Source organism: Aulonocara sp. 'chitande type north' Nkhata Bay, linkage group LG1, assembly GCF_057382095.1.
Source record: "Aulonocara sp. 'chitande type north' Nkhata Bay isolate Kocher_YH1m ecotype deep benthic linkage group LG1, A_spYH_male_GT1.1, whole genome shotgun sequence".
Lineage (NCBI taxonomy): Eukaryota > Metazoa > Chordata > Actinopteri > Cichliformes > Cichlidae > Aulonocara > Aulonocara sp. 'chitande type north' Nkhata Bay.
The window spans coordinates 24,493,823-24,513,031 of NC_141344.1; the positions used below are offsets into that span (position 1 = coordinate 24,493,823).

The 19,209-nt window shown below is 37.3% G+C and overlaps 1 protein-coding gene across 2 annotated transcripts in view; it reads left to right on the top strand.

The window, feature by feature from the left end:
- The window catches only part of gpc6a (glypican 6a), a 180,285-nt gene that overhangs the window by 36,809 nt on the left and 124,267 nt on the right, over nt 1-19,209 (top strand). For both annotated transcript variants that reach the window (XM_086289758.1, XM_086289766.1), the window contains exon 2: nt 15,941-16,099. In XM_086289758.1, the coding sequence (XP_086145884.1) occupies nt 15,941-16,099 (159 nt within the window). The remainder of the gene's footprint in view (nt 1-15,940; nt 16,100-19,209) is intronic.

The following is a 19,209-nucleotide window of genomic DNA, read 5'->3' on the forward strand; positions in this document are numbered from 1 at the left end:
CCACTTTAATAAACTGAATGCATGACTGAAACTACTAGCCATAATATGCACAAAAGTGCTTGACTTATATGATGGGATATTTTTGACATTTATTGGAGAGGTCCTCTAATGCACACTGGTTCCAGATACCAGGTTTGCAGCCGAAGAACTCCAATGCAATGCAAATGCTAATTTAAGCAATAATGAATAAGAAATGGAGTTAAAATGTGTAGAATGAAGGTGCTAGGTGGGTGGAATGCTAAGAGCTCAGCGAGTACTCCTTGTAAATGTGAAGGAATAAATTGTGTTGGGCAAGAGTATTTGAAGTTGCCCACCATGACACTGATAACAACTCCTAGTAACTAGGGCATTATTAAACTGATTTATGGTTCTATCAGCGCATTAAGAACATCGGTTTATGGTTGGAGAAAGGCTGCGGACTTGGTGGAGAGAAAATGTTGATAGAAAGTCAAAGTGTGACCTAACAAGAGCCAAATCACCTTCTTATTGATTTTGAACATAGTACAGTTATTATTTCCCTCATTTACACTTAATTAAAAGAATGAGTTAGTACATAAATCGAATTTGTAGAAAAAGGTATTTACAGTAATTACCAGTATGCAACGCTTTTATATATAAACAAATTGTTGTATGTATATATGGACACTCTTGCAGGAAACACAGAGAGAGTTGAGAGTTTTAAGTTGTTCTACCGTTGCTGCTAAATTGCTTCTCTTTTTCCCACAAAAATTGCTATCTAAGGTTCATGTCAATTTCCTACAATTTGTGATACAGCCTTTTTCATATTTCCAAATCTGCAGTAGCTTCTCATTTAACTAAAATGTTTTTTCAGGTACAAGAACTGGCTAGTACTGATATTTTATTGTGTGAAATGGAAATGCCTCCAGCATGTATCATTGTTTCAGCAAAAGAGTTTTGGAGAAAAAATAAGAAAAGAAAAAAGTGTCCTTTGGGATTTTAACCCAAACAAACACCTGTATTGTGTGGGCATTCAGTAAAAGTACATATTTGATTATAGATGTACTGAACAGACTGTAGATGTAATTACCTCGTCTGTTTTTATTGCCTATCTGCTATGCTGTCAGTTTACATTAATGGAAGCAGAGATAATCACAGCAAAACAACCTGCATATTGTCTTTTTTATTTCATACTCAAAGTGGTTTTTTTTTTATTAGCACACACTCTGAGGTTGTATCAAGCACACAGGCTGGGGATAAATGAAGGGCAGAACTGGTAAAAGATTGGCAAAGGCATCATGAAATGATGACATTTCGCTGTGAAGCATATATGTATCTATACATTACTGTAACACAGTCGGTTTTCCAACTTTTTTAAGTTATCTGAAAATTAAAAAATCTTTCAGTAGTCTCCAAGTGTGGTAACATATGGTTGGAGCAATTGTGGGAATTATCTGTGTCATCTTGTTTGGACATATTCAATTTGGGTCTCGAGCCCCTGTGGAAAAAAGTTGAAAGTGGGTGATTTGGGTGATGGAGAGGCGGTCCAGATGGCAGAGCAGCAGTAAGATCAATCATGCTTGATGCATTTTTCCCACTTCAACATGCAGACAGATGTGAGTTAACTCAGTAATTGGGTTTACTTCCAGGTTGTGGATTTCTCTTGACAAGTAATAACACCATAAAAAGAATGTGCAAACATGCTCACAAAAGCTCTTAAGTGTGCATTGTTTGATGTGTTATTCCATCCTACCAAAAAAATTACCATCCATCATCTTTCCAGGTTTAACAGGCCACAGAAAAGAAACTGTTTATAGTTAAGTTCATTTTATACATAAAGATGTACTTGCAGGATATAGAATCCTTTCTGCTAATGCCAAGACTAAACTGATGAATCCTGTGGCCGTATAGTACAAAGAAAGAAAACTGGAAAAACAACACATAACTATCCCAATAGTTGGGAATTCAATTTGTTATTAGATTAGCTGTTAGATTCATTAATTATTTGAAGGTTACTACATACACAGTTTCATTTTCAGTGTAAGTAGCAGTGCCTGACTGCAACACTCAGAGTGACCAACTGATGACCCAAAGGTTGAGTGACCACTTTATGATCACAAGACATTTGCACAGATCACCAAGTGGCAGGCAACCTATATCCAAAGGATTGTGGTCCAACTTGTACTGTCTGAAGACATAGATTAGTGAAGGTTAGCTAATAATTGCTAATTCATAAACATAGACAGATTTCCGACACATTGCAATCAGTCTGAGTTAGCTAACTTGTCTGCGATGTGTCTCTTTGCAGTAGGGGACTCGACTCAACTGGTTGTTAAGTGATTTTATTTTGGTTCTACACCTTTTGACTCAGTGTACACTATTATACTATATACTGCCTGGTGCCTACTGTATGTCATTTTGCAGTTAAACCATCATCTTGCAGCAACTACATCACTACTTGTGGAGAAATGTCTCCACAAACCTTATGTACTTGATGTGAATTTCTGTGTAGATAGCAACAGATTTGCAATGTTTACTGATTTATCATAGTTAATTCCCAAATTGCATGTAATTCCCCAATCCTCACCATCTTATTGCCATTTTATTGCTGTCTTAACACAAAATTAAAGTCAAGACAGCAACTGACTGCGATTGGTCACACACCTGGTCCCCATCTTCAAAGCAGCAATTTCAAAGGCAACGAGATCATTGCACTTGATCGCAGTAATTTTGTTCATACCATGGTTTTTCCCTAGTATGAATGTAGCAATCTGTTGCACCATTTGAGTTTTCAAAGTTTGCCAGTACTATCGAGGAAACTAAAGTCATGTGATAGAGAATAGCGGTGGGAATCAGGAAACACTGACCACAGTCTGTCAGCTCAGTGGGAAAAGCAATTTCAATTGACAGCAATATTTTTATTAAAATATGCTACTCAATATCAGCATATGAGTATCTGTTGACAGTTCCAAGATAAAGTCTTCCAATATTTTGCAGTGCACCTGTTTTGTGACCCATACAACAGATTTGAACACAGAATACATTTCTTGACACTTCAGTGTGAAAGTCTGTTAAAGGACAAAGGTTCAGTTATATCCAGTCACTTGAAAATGTCACTTTTGAGAGGCTTCAAACTGCACAATGTGTTTCAGTGTCTTTAATTTCTGAATTTCTAAAGTGTTTCAACTGAAAAATGGCTGAAGGTAATGAAAAATATGATGTAGTGTAGCGTATTGCAGAAAGTGAGCTTGACCCAGTGTATCATCAGGCAGTTGGTAACCCACTTTTACTTTGCATTTTAAATGTTTCTTAGATTGGTGTAGGGATAAAGCCGGTCCCATTACATCCAGAATGCCTTTGATTGCAGTCATTCATTATGCTTATTTTAAAAGTTAACATTTTATCTGGAGTATTAATCCCACAACAGTACGTTAGTTTGCTCAAAGCTATTTTTTTCTCGTTTTGAACATTACAGAGGATTCACAAAGTCTTCCATCATTCAACGACCTTTAATTCTGTTTGCAAGTTGGATTGAGCTTTATTTTGCCCTCTAATGTAGGTCATGTCAGATGAATAAAGGGCCTTTAAAATGTGCCACAGCCTGAATAAAGAAAGTATAGTCAAGGCTCAGATGTGAGAGGGGACCTTAGCTGTACCGGAGTCAATAGATCTCAAAGATAGAGGTGTCAACCTTTCACATGCTCAAGCAGTCTTTTAGCTATTACTGCCCAGTGTGCTGAACCTGGCCTGTGCCATTTAGTATAAATAGAGGAGAGAGAGAGAGAGAAGTGGAATGACAATAACCAGCAGTATAACCAGTGGCAGGGACTGAAATTCACAGACACGTCAGTGTGCCTGGATTTGTCATAAATATAAGTGTGCATTTTCTTTGCAGCTTCAATAACCTTTACTTTGAAGGGAGTCTGGTTGTTCAATACATAACATTAACATTTACAGGCCTTTTCATGAAGAGCAGACAAAAGAGTCTCTAATCACACTTTTGATTATTCAGTAATATAGAGAAATATACGGTGATGGAATAATACCTGCACTGTATGTGAGTATATGTATGTTAGGTAGATAAAGGATATATAGTTTCAGGTTATTTCAAATTAAATGACTAGACTTGAATAAATTTGAGTTTAATAAAAACAAAAGTTACTTATTCTTATTACCTAAAGTTAGAGTTAGGATTGGAAAAGTAAGGATGCTATGTAAAAATGTCATAAATTCTAAAAAAATCAAATCATCATCTAACTATTTACTATTCAAAGCAAACATATCATTTTAGTCTTTTTTTTAAGTAGAAACTTAAATAGGACATCCATGACACAAACGTGACAGTGGTTCAGTATGTAAAAAAGTGAACGGCTGCACTTTTGTGCAGTAATTCTTCATCCACAGATATTAAAACAGATAGATCATTGTGATATATTTTTATTTCCAGTGCGTTGAATGGCTTCCTGGGGTTTGACTGAATGCTTTTTGCCCTGTGTGTGTACTGCATAACAATATACCTGCTGGTATGTAAAGCTGTATAGTAAAGCGAGCGGTGGATTATGAATGGCATCTGTGCTAAAAGCAAAGAAACAACGCTAAAATCAAATTGCGCTATGGATGACATATGAGATGGAGGCAGAGTAACCTCAGTTGGTGAATTAAAATGTCAAGAGCGTGGACCTGTTTCTGTAGGCCTGCGCTCTCATTCATAGTCAGCAAGTCTCTGTGCACGTTGGTGCTTTATGGCAGCTGGGCTATAAGAGCAGAGAAGAGCCAATATTCTGGAGGCAGCCTCAATGAGAGTGGAGCTGGAATCTGGTGGTAGATCAATGATAATAAACGTGATTCATTCAAGATGGTGCTTCCTAGTTATCGAGCGTGGCTCTGCTGTGGCGTGAAAACCGCAGTAACTGGCAGCGTCGAAGACACGCTGGAACCTGCTGCAAACAAATCCAGATTTCAGTCTAGGTACGAGTTACTTGTACAGTATCTCCTGTATAGAGCGGACCTAGAGTCTTTCTTGTTAACTGTTTTCTGGCCAGTTAATTTAGAATACATTTCACCCATTCGTGCTACAATAGAGCAGCCATTAATTTCACTTACTGCCTCACTACATCTTTTTATGAATTTTCAGGATGAATGAATACTGCTCTCTCTCTCTCTCTCTTGCATGCTCGCTCTCTCTCTCTCTCGACTTGATGATCTGTTGGCTTGTTTGGCATGGAGCTCTGGCAAGAACCTCCTCACTTTATAAATGCTGGCAAGGGTGGCCAAAAGATGTACCAGATGGCACCACCCATATGCAGTTTGCCCTTTGGCCAGGTAGACTAATGAATCCTTGTGAGAGTTAATCTGGCATTAGACTCTCAGTGGGCGTAGAACCCACACTTTTCCCACAGCTGCCCTGAAATATTCTTGAGATTTTGTGTTTCCCTTGATGTTTTTTTTTTAAGCTTTAGAGATAAGCTAAATCTCTTTAGCATTTTAAAATTACTACAGGTGAAAAGTGTGTTACCTATGCAGTATCACCTTTATGATGGACATTTATGGATCTGTCATTGATGTGAGCTATATTGATGGTTCTGGATTTAAATTGTTGAAAAATTTTATTATGCTAAATATAATCATGATATGTAATTATGCCAAAGTAAAACTAATTCCGCTGCCTTATGTTTGAGCTGTTTAAATGTGCTGTGCTTTCGACTAACATCTCCAACTTGACACAATTAAACCGACAGTGCATACTGGAGATGTTGGGAGCACAGGCTCACACAGACTCATGTACTGAACCTGTTGGGGCTCTTAAATCCAGACTGTAGAGGTCAGAGGGGAGAGGCTGAGAAAAAACAGCCCAATAGGCCAGCTCAAACTGTGGAAAAGAAGAATAGTACCGCGATGTTTCGTTTTCTTTGTTGCATCAGATTCTTCGCATAATGCGATCTACTATGTTGAAGTGGATGCCTCAGGACCTCCTTAACTTCAGCTTTGATGCTTTATCCTCAGGTTTTCCTTTGAAGGCTTATCATGAGTTGGCAAAGTGACTGAGACTAATCGAAATTCATCTGGGCAGGCTATGACTATTGAGGTCCCCCACCTTGTAGCACAACAACACAATATACAAACTCACCCACCGGAAAACCAAGCAGATCGGTTACTGAGCAAACACCAGTGAGGGTTGCATGCTCATGTGTGCCTCTGTCCACTATCTACTTTACACCATTGCTTTGCATTGAGCCAAACATTTCTTTTCAGTTTTCCCCACTGGCCTTGATATTTGTTTACTTTCTGTCTATGAAGAAAAAGGAGAAAAATATTTCAGCATTACAGCCCAGGTTTTGTAAATACATACTTACATGTAAACATGTAAGTATGTATTAGGTTTCAAGCCTTAATCTGAAAATCCAACATAAGTAATCAGCTACTCACTGGGGTGTTCTCAAACCAACCAAGCTTTTCAGTAGACACTGTGACTGCCGAATAAGCGGTGGCTACTTGTTGAATTTGGTGTGATTACATGTCATCCTTTAAAATATGCAAACCTGGTTCAAACAGGAATTTGTATTAGCTAAGCATGTCATTTTACCTCCAGCTGATACAGCTGCTTATAATAATGAATAATTTAGCACTCGTCTTCACACGTTGCAAAAAAATATAAACTTATCAATTTATAGAGCGCATCTCTTTTTTTCCTTGACATCCAAAAACAACTTTATAACTAATTTATAACAGAAAATGTCGGCAGTAAAAGAAAAAAGCTGTCATAATAAAGTAGGATGTGTGGAAAACTTCAATAAAATGGTGTGGCTGTCAATAATTTGATACCTCTAGTCAAGAAAACACTTGTATGTGTGAAGACAAATCTTTGTATTTGTTGTGAGGAATGGTTACTTAGTCTTGTAAATCTAAACCTCAGTGGCAGTCCTCTGCTTTAGTGCATCTGAGACACTTCTAAACTCAGATCTGTTGCATGTCACCAGGGAATGTGCTCCAGTTGTTGCGTTTTTAACATCACACGGCTGCCTAAGAAACTGTAGGCTCTGCTGCCAATTTTAATGAACCACTGTTAGAAAGGATAAGAAATGTGCCATCCTTTTTGCTTGCCCATTAGGCACGATTGCAGCATATGCCTCGCCTGCATGTGAAACCTCAAACACTCTGAGTGCATGCTTCTTTAACATCAAGGGATATGAAGCCAAAGGGAACCGAGGCCATATACATGGCCGCTGAAATAAAGCATGCTATATGAAGTTAGTTCTTTAATCTGTGTCTGATCATGCCTCCTGGTCATCTCATCTACTTCTTCCCACTGACCTACATATTCCTAGTTAGCAGTTAGTCTGTGTGGTTGGTTAAAGATAGATATCATTTAAAAATCATCTTAAAGTAACATGTATAATGGGTTCAGGAAACCTTGAATTCTGTGAAAGCGTCTGTGTGGTTGATTGCATGTTAAATGGGCATCGAACGGGCCCATCTGTCCGTTGCCTGAATCTAGTCAGCAGTTTCACCTAATTATAACGCTACGCCTCAGTCGTGTTTTGGACATCGTGAAGATAGTGATCGAGAGCAACCAAACACATCTGCACATCAAAGAATCTGAACGAAACAATGAGTGTTTGATTGCATATGCAAGCAAAGCAATATTTCTTTTGCCTTATTTCTTTCTGATTAAGAAACATTTGAGTTAACGCCAGAACGTTTCACTGTAAAATCCCCAAAGAAGATTACCATTTGTCCTTAATTATCTTGCTTTCTGTAATTACATATATTTAAATCTTTAATCAGCTCGTTCTGAAAGATGTGCTGCGGCGCCTTCTGACATCTGCGCTCGAGGACAGAGCGGTACATTAGCAAACTGGACTGGGTTGAACACAGGGGCGATTCTAGGATCAGAGCTTTGAGGGTGCTGAGCACCCAGAGAGCTGCCCAGCCAGGCAAGATAAACTTTACTCGTCACGATGAGTCGTCTTCCCCGTGTCTGTCAGTCCCTGCATCCTTAAACGTCTCCAGTTGTCCCGAGTTCCCTGTGACTGTCTCCTTGGTGCATTTAAACCCCTGTTCCTCCCTGTCCTCATCGTCTGCTGTCTTCATCTCTGTTATCAGTCATCATAATTTTACCATCTCTGAGTAAGTTTGTAAATTTCTTTATTAAATGATACGATTCTTAAATTCATCAAGTCTTTCTGTGCCTGTGTCCTCGTCACAAAACATGACATCACTGTTTTGTACATTTTAACACAATTTAATCCCCACATTTGTGAAAGAAAAGCAAAACACTTTTTTTAAAGTCTGTAACAAAACCATCAAATCTGATAAAGATTATTTAAATGCTGCAAACAAAGAATGGATTGGAATTTAAAAAAAAAATACATATGGTAACCTTAATTACTGTGGGAAAATGATGAATGATGATCATAGTGAGTAAGAAGTAAACTGATTGCATGAGATTCACTTTTAATGTGTATGTATAATACAATACAGATATATGAAAATAGACTCCAAAAATAGAGTCCTTGAAATGTACAAATGTACAAAATATTGATAGATAAAATTATAAAAACGAAGGCAACTTTGCCTATGGTACAATGTATGAAAAGATCTTTACTGAAGATACTAATATGGCTCTGCAGATTTTTTCTTTTATTTTAACCTATGTCGCCTCACATTGAGGTTGGCAAATCACTTTTTGGTGATCAACTGTCTCAAGCAGTTTAACAGTTTCTGTTGTGCCTGTCACTATTCCCAGTGTGTTTTTTTTACCTGGTTCTTCCTGACCTTGCACTTTCTCCTCATGTTCCCCTCTTCCCTCTCTCCCTCTTTGGACTGACAATCATACACAAATAGATTGTATTCAATTGGATGAAAAAAATTACATTAATATGAAAAACCAATACTATTAAGATCACTAATAAAAAAAAGTCCTCTCTCAGTCTACTTTCAACCAAAAGGCAAATAACCAAACCACATGAACATCTAATAAAAGATATAAATATTGAAATACTGATCAAGATCATTTGATTTTACAATATCGGCACATATGACAAAATAACCAGCTTCTCTCATTCCATTTCAAACAGGACAGTGGTAACAACAGCAGGCTACAGACAATTTCAAGTTTTAGATTTTAAATAGGCTGTATACATTTCAATGGGAGCAACGGGACGGTCAAATGTCGCTGATTTTACTACAGAGCAGGACGGATTGTAGGGTAGCAAACATCGTCGGAAAACATGTTTCCAACACTGCAGGTTACCTGGGTGTAATGTTTTTCAGCTAAAAAGAAACATGGTCTGACTCCTACCTAACTATATAAAGAGTAACTGAAGGTTAAATGCAGCTAACATGTCCTGTTTTAAGCCAGGCACTTACACACTTTTGTTGTTAAAATGTTATGTCTCAAACAAGTACTGTATGCTTTTTATATTTTTAGTAGTGTGTCACACAAACAGTAAATATTGTCAAAAAAAAGTAAGAAACCTTTGGGGGTGCTTTGATTCAAAAATGGCTAAAACCGCCCCTGGTTGAACATATGAGTGAAAGCTTTTATCTTCCTTTTATCCAGTGATTACATAACTATTTGCTCCCAAGTAATCTGTGATTAAATGCATCATATAGAGTGTGTGCGTGTATGCTTGTGTGTGCTCATCCATGGTTTTGATCATGTTAGGAGTATAATGAATCAGGCTGGTGAGTGCATGTGCCAGACCTAAAGCTAACTTTGTTGTTTTACATTTGCATGGGAGCAGGCTTCTTTCTCTATGTATGAAAAATCTGATAGAACACCATCGTATTAGCACTTCTGTCAGTGTTGTCACCACAGGCTTCTATACAGTATGCAATTCTCTGCTGCTCACTTCGTCAAAGTCAAACTATACACTCATTTTTTCCTTTGCCTATTAGGATGTCAGAAATAGATTAGGAGTTGACAGATATGTTTTATTCAAGCCAATATCAAACACAATAAGTGGTAATCCAAGAGACGGATAAGTGATGTTTGAATCAATATAAATGTACAATAAAACCTTGAAAAGAACAAAAATTCCAACCGTTTGCTGAAATGCATTTGTTTGTTTATGCTGTATAATCTTTAATATTTATGCTGAGGGCTTTGTGGTAAAGTGGTTAGCACTGTTGTCTCACTGCAAATCTAATGATTCAAATCTAATGGTTGGCTGGGGCCTTTCTGTATAGAGTCTGGATGTTCTCTGTGACACTCAGTATTAGACTGTGACACTAGACACTTCCACCTATTGTCCAAAGACATGCGTGTTAGTATAATGAGCGATTAAGCTAACTGGCTATCGATATGTATGCAAGGCAAATAAAATGCTAAAGTGCATTATGGTTATATATGTGGAAAAATGAATGCGGCTTGTAGTGAGAGGTGAGGAAAACCAGAAAAAGTGTTATTCCATTTAATTATTCAGAAATATTCAGTCCAACTTCAAAACTAAGCTCAATGATCATCAAAGAAATAAATCACAGGATTCTATTTTTTCTATTTATTATTTTTTTTATTTTGATAATACCGGCTATTTCACCTTTGAAACATGCTCTGCATCAAATAGTACTCCTCAGGCAAAAGTTTAACAATTTAGCTGTGACATTACTTAAGATCACAGAGTGGTTGCTACAGACAGAGAACAGGCAGCTGCATTACAGACAAAGTGCTGCATTTTAAATACATTTTATCGAGAATTTATAAAATGTGGAGACACTAATGTCTTTTTAATAAATGTCCAAAACTTTCAGCAGCAGCAAAAGGTGTGGCGCCGTTACTGATTTGGCAGGCCACTTTAACAGATGCCACAGATATGCGCTGGGATTGTTCCCGACTTTTCCGCTTGCCCCTCTTCACCTGCAGTGAAATTATGTGTCACCCTCCCCACCCCTTTCATGCTCCACTTTCATGCAGCTCTTTGTAAAAATCTGTAACACTATTTATGTGAGAAAACAAAAACTTTTTATTATCTCTCCAAATGATTTTGAATTAAATGGATTAGCTATGTTAGATAAACATAATGTTGCTTCATTATAAATGTCACAGCGCATGAAGTGCTCTTTTTTTATTAAAAGATTCATTTAAATGTTCAGCTACAAATGGCCAGACTAATTTATATAATCGCTGTAAAGCTATACAGTATCTTACAGCTTTGAGAAAGGTGGAAAGTGGGTGTCAGTGAGCTGTTGCCAGCTAAGTAGGCACATTAGTTCCTGTTATTCACCTAGTAAATATACTTTTATAAGAAGAACCTTTGAGCTTTTTGCCATCCCTGTCTTTTTGTTGTGTCCACCCCCATGTCTTCATTTTTGTTGGCACTGCTGGTATTGAGTCTTACAAGTTTAACTCTCCCTGACAGAGACTGCACAAGTGTGATCTCGCAAGTGTGCAGCATATTGACAGCATGGTTTCAAATTCCATCTCGGGTCCAAAGCAACCAGCTAGAACAGGACAGATATGGTCTAGTGAGCCAAAATCCCATCTAGATTTGGGGACAATTACCTCCAAAGTTCACTAAGGTAGGCTTTTATGTTTGCTTTTTTTTCACACACACACACACACACACACACACACACACACACACACACACACACACACACACACACACACACACACACACACACACATTAGGAAAATGTGCAGCAAAGTTTTATGCATAAAAGTATTGAACTGGGCTTTTGATGAAAGAGAGAAGGGAAAACATGTGAGATAAACTCAAAGTAGCAGCATCATAAACATGCAGCTCACGCCGTGCCTGCTTCTCACAAACTTCTATTTTATGTTGGTTTACGACAACAGTTTTCAAAACAGGAAAGTAGTTGGATATGTCAAATTATGTGTTTAAACCAAAACACGACTGAGAGATGAATAGAGTGGTGCACAGCCTATGAAAGCTAAAAGCACCATGGATTCCTTTCAGCTGTCATTCACACTTAAGGACAGCTTTGTCTGTTATTGATTTTTTTTCTTTTTTTTTCTTTTCTTTTTTTTTTAAACGCTTTAGTGGCCAAAAGTAGTATTCTACCTGCATCGACAAGTAAAATTCATTTATTGCATCAACGGAAACTTCAGATTGAATTTGACTTACTTCAGAGTCACAGAGCTTCACATAACAGTGAGGAGAAAATGCAATTTTCCTCAGCTTATCCATCATTTATGACAATAAAAGTTTATATTTCTGTGCCTAAGTCATCCTAGAGTAGTGTTTCATGCCCGTGTAATTTAAGGTGCCAAATATGGTGTATGGCTTTTTCTTTCTTTGGGACATTAGCCAGCCATCTGATACCATCTTCATAATTCCTTAGCTCCTCAGTTTAATAATGTCCCTGTTTAAACAATATGACTGACAATGTTGAACTACACTGATACTTTAAATACCCCGTGCTTCTGTCAGCGAGAGCTTAAATGCAACCCAAGCTAAAAGACATGAGTCTTGGCTGAAAAGCCGAAAATACCAAAACTTTATGTGTAAAAACTATTTACTTCACTGGAACCTGTCCCAGTTGTCATTGGACAAGAGGCAGAGTACACCCTGGACAGGTCGCCAGCCTGTAGATTCAATCCATATGCATGCGCTTGATTGAATCCCAATGTAGTGGACGTTATCTGCAGCTGTTACTTTGTTAAAAAATAGGACATTGCTGCTTAGTAAAGAAACAAAAAAGCCTTAAGGAATCGCCTAATAGAAAGTGAGTGGTGCATTTCAGCTTATTTTGTGTTGTAGAGTTTGGATGCTGTGGCTCGGAGCCTTGTGCATTACTCTGGAGAAACGAGTTTGTGTTGAACTGTTGATGGTGCACCTCATTACTGTAGCTTGGTGCCTCTCTAAGGACTGATTAAGGATTAAGCACATTTGAGAGTGCCAGCACGTACATATTGCATCTTCTTGTTTCATTATCTATACACAGCTCCTTTATCTGCAGCTTACTGTATATGCATGCAGGGCGTCAGTGTGCCTGCCAGTGCCTGCATTGTGTTCCTCAGAGGAAATCCTACAATCTCTCTGTTCTGTCCTCCACTGATAAATCGATACTCATTTCATCTTTCCCAAATGTTAATAGATAGAATGGGAAAAACACAAATATTTTATGTGACTGCTGGCCAGACCAAAAAAAAAAAAAAACTAATAATGATGTCTGATGCTCTCTGCAGAAGAGGAAATAAAATACTGCATGCATGCAGAAAACAATTACATACAGTATGCATTATGGTAATTTTTTTCCAAAAAAATTGCCCAAATATTTCTTGGGCAAAAAAACTAATATAATCATGTGATGATAACTGCTGGTGTGTGTTGTTGCAGGAAGACAACCAGATGAAAACTCACATTCGGACCAGTTTAAGTGTTTGACAGAAACTAAGACGCTGAGCTTTTGCTTGTGTGGGAGGACTTTTTCCCCCCCCTTAAACTTTCCTATAAGGTTGTGTGGCTCTGGCACAAAGATCACAGCAACAACTTTATAGGTAACAAAAACAAAAACCACAATTTGATAAGTATTTTTGTTTTTAATAAAAAAAAAAGCCTAGATTTTGGAATTTAGCAACACTTTTCCAACATTTTTTAAGTTTTATTTTACATTTTAGTTTATTAGTAATGGGAAAACCTCTTAAAATGGGTAGTAGTATGAAAGTACAAACTTCTGTGCAAAAAAGATGTATGTACACACCACTCACATGGAGCTCTTAGTCACTTTTACTGATTAAAGCCTCTGTTTGCATTTAAGCATTCGTTTCGGTTTTTGGCAAACAATTTTTTTGTTTTTTCTGTGGATCTGGTTTTATATTTCATTTATTAACTGGAAAATTAATTCTGGCTTGGTCATTTTTATGCCCAAAATGCTAACATTAGTTAACATAGTTACTTGTAGATTATTCATGTAAGTCTGATATGCAAGTAAAATGTCAAATTTCAAGTCTGGTGATATTGAATATACTTGACTGATACATTTAGTTTATACTAAACATATTTTCCTTAATGATTAATTATTGGAATAAATAAACCTCATTTTATGGTCTTTTGCAGATAGTGTTGTGCATTATGGGTGTAGATATAATTTATTGATTTCATCAGAATAATTTTCCTCATCCCTTTAAGTAAATCAGTATTTTTGAAAACTACTCTATTCACCATGAATAATCCACAGATCTGAGACTAAACCCCTCACTTTTTCAGTGAAAGGATTTTCAGATGTGTGGCATAATTAAGTGATTGTTACCTTTCTCGAAACCCAGTAAAGTAAAACTTTTACTCATTTACAAAAAAAAAAAAATCTAGTGTGAATTCTCCAAGTTTTGAAAATTCTTCAGGCCTTCAGTTCCAGTATTTCTCTTTGTGGATCTTGGAGTCATTTCATTGGTTTGGTATACACTTTTATACACTGACGTCTGAGTGGACTCGAGAATTTTTCTCTAACTGATGTAATAGTCAAACACTTCACAGTTTATTAAATTAATGCTTCAAAATCAAATTATGTAGAAGAAGACGAGAGTCCAAGGCTCTGTAAAACATCTCATTACAAAACGCACGCACAGCATCTCTTATTTTCTACTTAGAGGGACTACAACAAGTATTTCTTAACTAACTCTCACTGATACCTAAAGGTTGCTGTGTAATTTTGTTCGCAGTGTAGAAAGTTAAAAAGTAAGCGAGCAAGGCAAAAAGAAATGCTGCTATCCTTGAGTTAATATCACTGTAGTCAGGTGGCATGTGAAGCCTTAATGCTGGTGATTTTACCACCCAACTATGTAAAATAACAATAAGCCCAAAACATTTTTTTTAATCTGAGTGGATCAGTCTTTAAAATAAATCTTTTAAATGTTGTTCTTATGCCAGCAACAGCGCACCAGAGTGCATGAGATATAGTGTAAAAAGAAATATTGAGAAATTTAAACATTTATATTAAATGTTATTTTTGTGATATGTAGAATATGGTGTGAGTTTTTCAGCTCTGCCTAAATTAACTTTCATTTTAATGGACTGTGGGAAATAAAAACTGCACAGACGCACACAATACACAGTCACATCTGATATCTTTCGCTGGCTTGCCAGCCTCTTATAATGCCTCTGATGCTCCCCGGCACCTAACAGTGACCATGGATACCAGCGCATCTGTGCAACACAGTTGTTCGCCGTAATCTGCAAAACAATATTCTCATCTCTCAGTCTAGCAACTTGATATTGTTTTGGTCTCATCTTTGCAGCAAAGTTGTTTTTAGGAAAACTAAAAAGTTATGATAAGTTCATTGTAGCCTTCCTGCTCTGAACAAAAGAGCAAACACGCACAGTTAGTAACGAGCTGGTGAACATGATGGAGCATTTGGCAGCCAAAAAGACAAATATTTCATTCCAGTTTTGATAAAAACCACGAGCAGAACAGAATGGAGAGTTAGCTTCATCATGTGTCAGATAGCATGACTTGAAATGAATGTTAATGTTGTTCGGTATGTGGTGAATGTGTAAATAAGCAATTGTTTCCATGGCAAAAATATGTCAGTGTTCATTTACAGCTTGCTGTGCCAAAGTCAAGACATCGTAAATTAATCCATGCAGTTTAATTAAATGTTTGGCTGATGTCATAGCTAAGGGCATGCTGATAAGAGCCTTGAGACCAATTTGTGGTGTTAGGCTATATAAATAAATTTCCTTGACATGACTTAGCACTGTGCCTTTCATTTCATGTACATAATATTCATTAAAGCAGTCATTATTGCAGCGCTTTGCTTTGTGATATAAGGGGGATTCTACATGAGGTGTAGGAGCTCTGCTATCACAGACACTCTCTGATTCATGATTCCAAATGACCGACAAATGTTTTCCTACCCCGTTTGTTACGGTCTGGCCCACTTTGATTGCCTCAGTGATGAGAATGACAAAATAACAAGAGAATTTTGATCAAAGACTCGGTTCAGCCTTTTCGAGCATCTGAATGTCGAGGCGGTGACGTGTGTAAAAATGCCGCTCTACCTCTCTGTCTTCCTCAGGTGAGCACCTGCGTGTCTGTCCTCAGGGATACACCTGCTGCACGTCAGAGATGGAGGACAAACTTAACCAGCAGAGCAAACTGGAGTTTGAGAAATTGGTTGAGGAGAGCAGCCACAAAATGAGAACAACATTTGTCTCCAGGCATAAAAAGTTTGATGGTAAGTTCCAGTAGATTGATTTGTTTTATCTATTTAACATGCAGAGACTGTGATTCATAGAAATTTATATCCCAGACACCACCTCTCCAAGCTGAATGTACTGAGACAAGCACTGTCAAACTTGTAACTACAGACTTCTGATGTCATGATTAATTATTACTTTGACTGTTATTAATAAGAAATTAGCTTATCTGGTTTAAAGATGGTTATTCTGGAGCCTTGCTATTACACTTGACTTCTTCACTACAGTTCTGCATTATTTGGATTTTCTTTATCTTCAGGGCTTTCTAGCTCACTATGATGTTGTTCTTCCTTATGCACATACACTGTGAACTACTGACATTTTGACAGTAAAAGATGGCACTAATGTGGCTTTTAAAAATATTTTCATTCTAATGAGCCTGTCTGTATAAGCCAGGGTTAAAGTGGGATTTTGCAGGTGAGAGAATACTAAGTTCTGGTGAAGCAGTGCAGTCTGGAGAAATGACTCACTCTGCAATAAATCATATAATAATATATATATGAGCTCCAGTACATGTGCTTTGTTTTTAAACTGGCTGTGATCAGCTGACCTGGTCTGATGCTGCTTTTGAGGTTTCCTACTCATTCTGATTTTAGCCATCTACATTCTACAATATACAAGCAGATGTTATATGAGCCATCAAGGCAGATGTCTGATTGCTAGCCACTATGAAGCTGGTATAAATGAGGAATTTGGCAAGTGTTACCAAAGAATATCATCAGCTAAATGCAAACTGACTCCTAGCCGAGTCCTGTTACTCAGCAGCGATCTTTTGCTTTATTTGGATGGTTATTTTAAAGCAGTGTCTGAATTAACCTTGATTTTCATAGTCAAGAAGAAATAAAAACTGTATGCAAAGAATCTCTGGTCTGATCTTATAAGTATAGACCATGGTAATGAACATGTGTAACCGACCCAGAGTATGGGCCGGTAAAACAGATTACGGTAAATGTTCCTGCAAAACAGGGAAATGATGAGACAGAGACGACTGGTGAAGTTTCTCTTTGCCTCGCTTCTGCCATATTTATTTATACAATCACATGTATTTTTAACTTGCAGCATCACCATTCTCTATATACAACAGAAATAACAATAAAACCGTCTGTATGTTCAAGCTGCAATACCACGATCTTTTCATGGGAAACAAGAGTACTTCACGTGTAGTGACCTTCAAATCATTTACTCGGCTATTCTCTCTGAATGACAATTCAAAACAATATGAAATGCATGTTCAAATACATTTTTACCTCGATTTAACTCTTAACCCAAATACCTATGTATTCTGATTGTTTTAACCAACATACCAGTGCTTGGTCTTAAACCAATTTAGCTTAGTAGCTCACAAATACATGAAAGAGTCATGTGTATGCTGGCAGGCTTAGCTTTAGCTTTAACATTCTCAAAATCACTTTTCAGAACCAGTAAACAGTCGTTCTTCACTGCCAACAGCAGATTAACATTCATATTCACAAAATCAGGACACGACAAGGAGCTCATTCAGCTAAAACGACCTGAAATAAGTGGAGAAAGGAAACCAAAATGGCGCCCGCGGCTGGCTAGGCTTTGGCATTTTTTCCCAGTCCTTCTACTTCATAAAACGTAACAAATAACAGGGTTTACCCGCTGATTTATACCCTCACATTTAGCTGTGTTTCTTATCAATATTTTACATCCGTTTTAATATAGTTTTACCGGTTACAAACCTGCAAAACAGGGAAATGATGAGACAGAGACGACTGGTGAAGTTTCTCTTTGCCTCGCTTCTGCCATATTGGAGAGGAGGACCTATGACCTCGCTATTCTGTCTCACTGAACAATGCGCCACCCGGAGGCTGGGGGGTGCAACTACCTCATTAAACATAGTTCACTTCGGTGACAAATCTCTCTTTCTTTTAAGTACTACTTCTGATGGGATCACACATTAGTGTGTCACACATGGATACCACAGTTTGCCCTGCACCAGTTCTGCATAACTGTAAACTGTAAAAGAACACTGCAAACAGCCCAGTTTACCCAGTTTATTCTGCACATACTGTCCAATACGGCATTTGAATAACATTAAATCTATGATTTAATCTGCTTTCAAAGATATTTCCCAATATGAAATAAAGATCTAGATTTCTATTACTGTCCAGTAGCTGTAGTACTGCAGTATATTGATAACGTATGGTAGCACTAAAATGTTTGCATTTTTTACTGATATTGACATTAAACTTGTTGCAACCTCATACTAATAACATAATGTTGTTTGATGCTTTAACATATTTAGATAGTATTACTGTATCATAATACTGATATATCATAATGGCCTGTATGTAATTGAATGTTAAAAGATTATTAAGGCAAGCTTCAAGTAATTTGTTCCTACAATTGAAATCCTAGAACCATGTCATGAATCAAACACAGGTGTTATGGTTGTTTTATATTACAGCACTGAGATGTAAACAGTTTATACGTGTCTATACAGGCTGAATGATGACCCAAATCTTCAAATTATAGTTCACAAAAGATTTGTTGATGAGCAAATACAAGAGTCAGAGCCTTCGTAAGCGTGCTCTGTCGCCACCATAAAACCTACGGAGGGAAACGGCAGCCTAAAAATGAGCATAACTTAAAATCCTGACCATATCGCCTCTGTCAGTGCGCCCCAGGGTGGCTGTGGCTACAATGTAGCTCGCCATCACCAGTGTGTGAATGTGTGTGTGAATGGGTGGATGACTGGATGTGTAAAGCGCTTTGGGGTCCTTAGGGACTAGTAAAGCGCTATACAAATACAGGCCATTTAGCATTTATATGACAGCTCAGCTTAGCTGTCTTTGATAATAAAGCTGTTTCTCTGAAAATTAATTGAGATTCACCTTATTAATGACATTCAGCTTTCAACAATATTTTAATTAATGCAATGATAATGTTTGGTTAAATGTTGATGGCAATTATATTCAACGTAATGTAAGACAGTAAAACAAATATTGCTAATGTACAGTTTCCCTTAAATGTTAATTATTGGGACATATAATGGATGTGGAGTGTAACCTTTTCTCATTGAAAAACAAATTTGAAAGTGCTTCTAATATAACTAGATAACTTC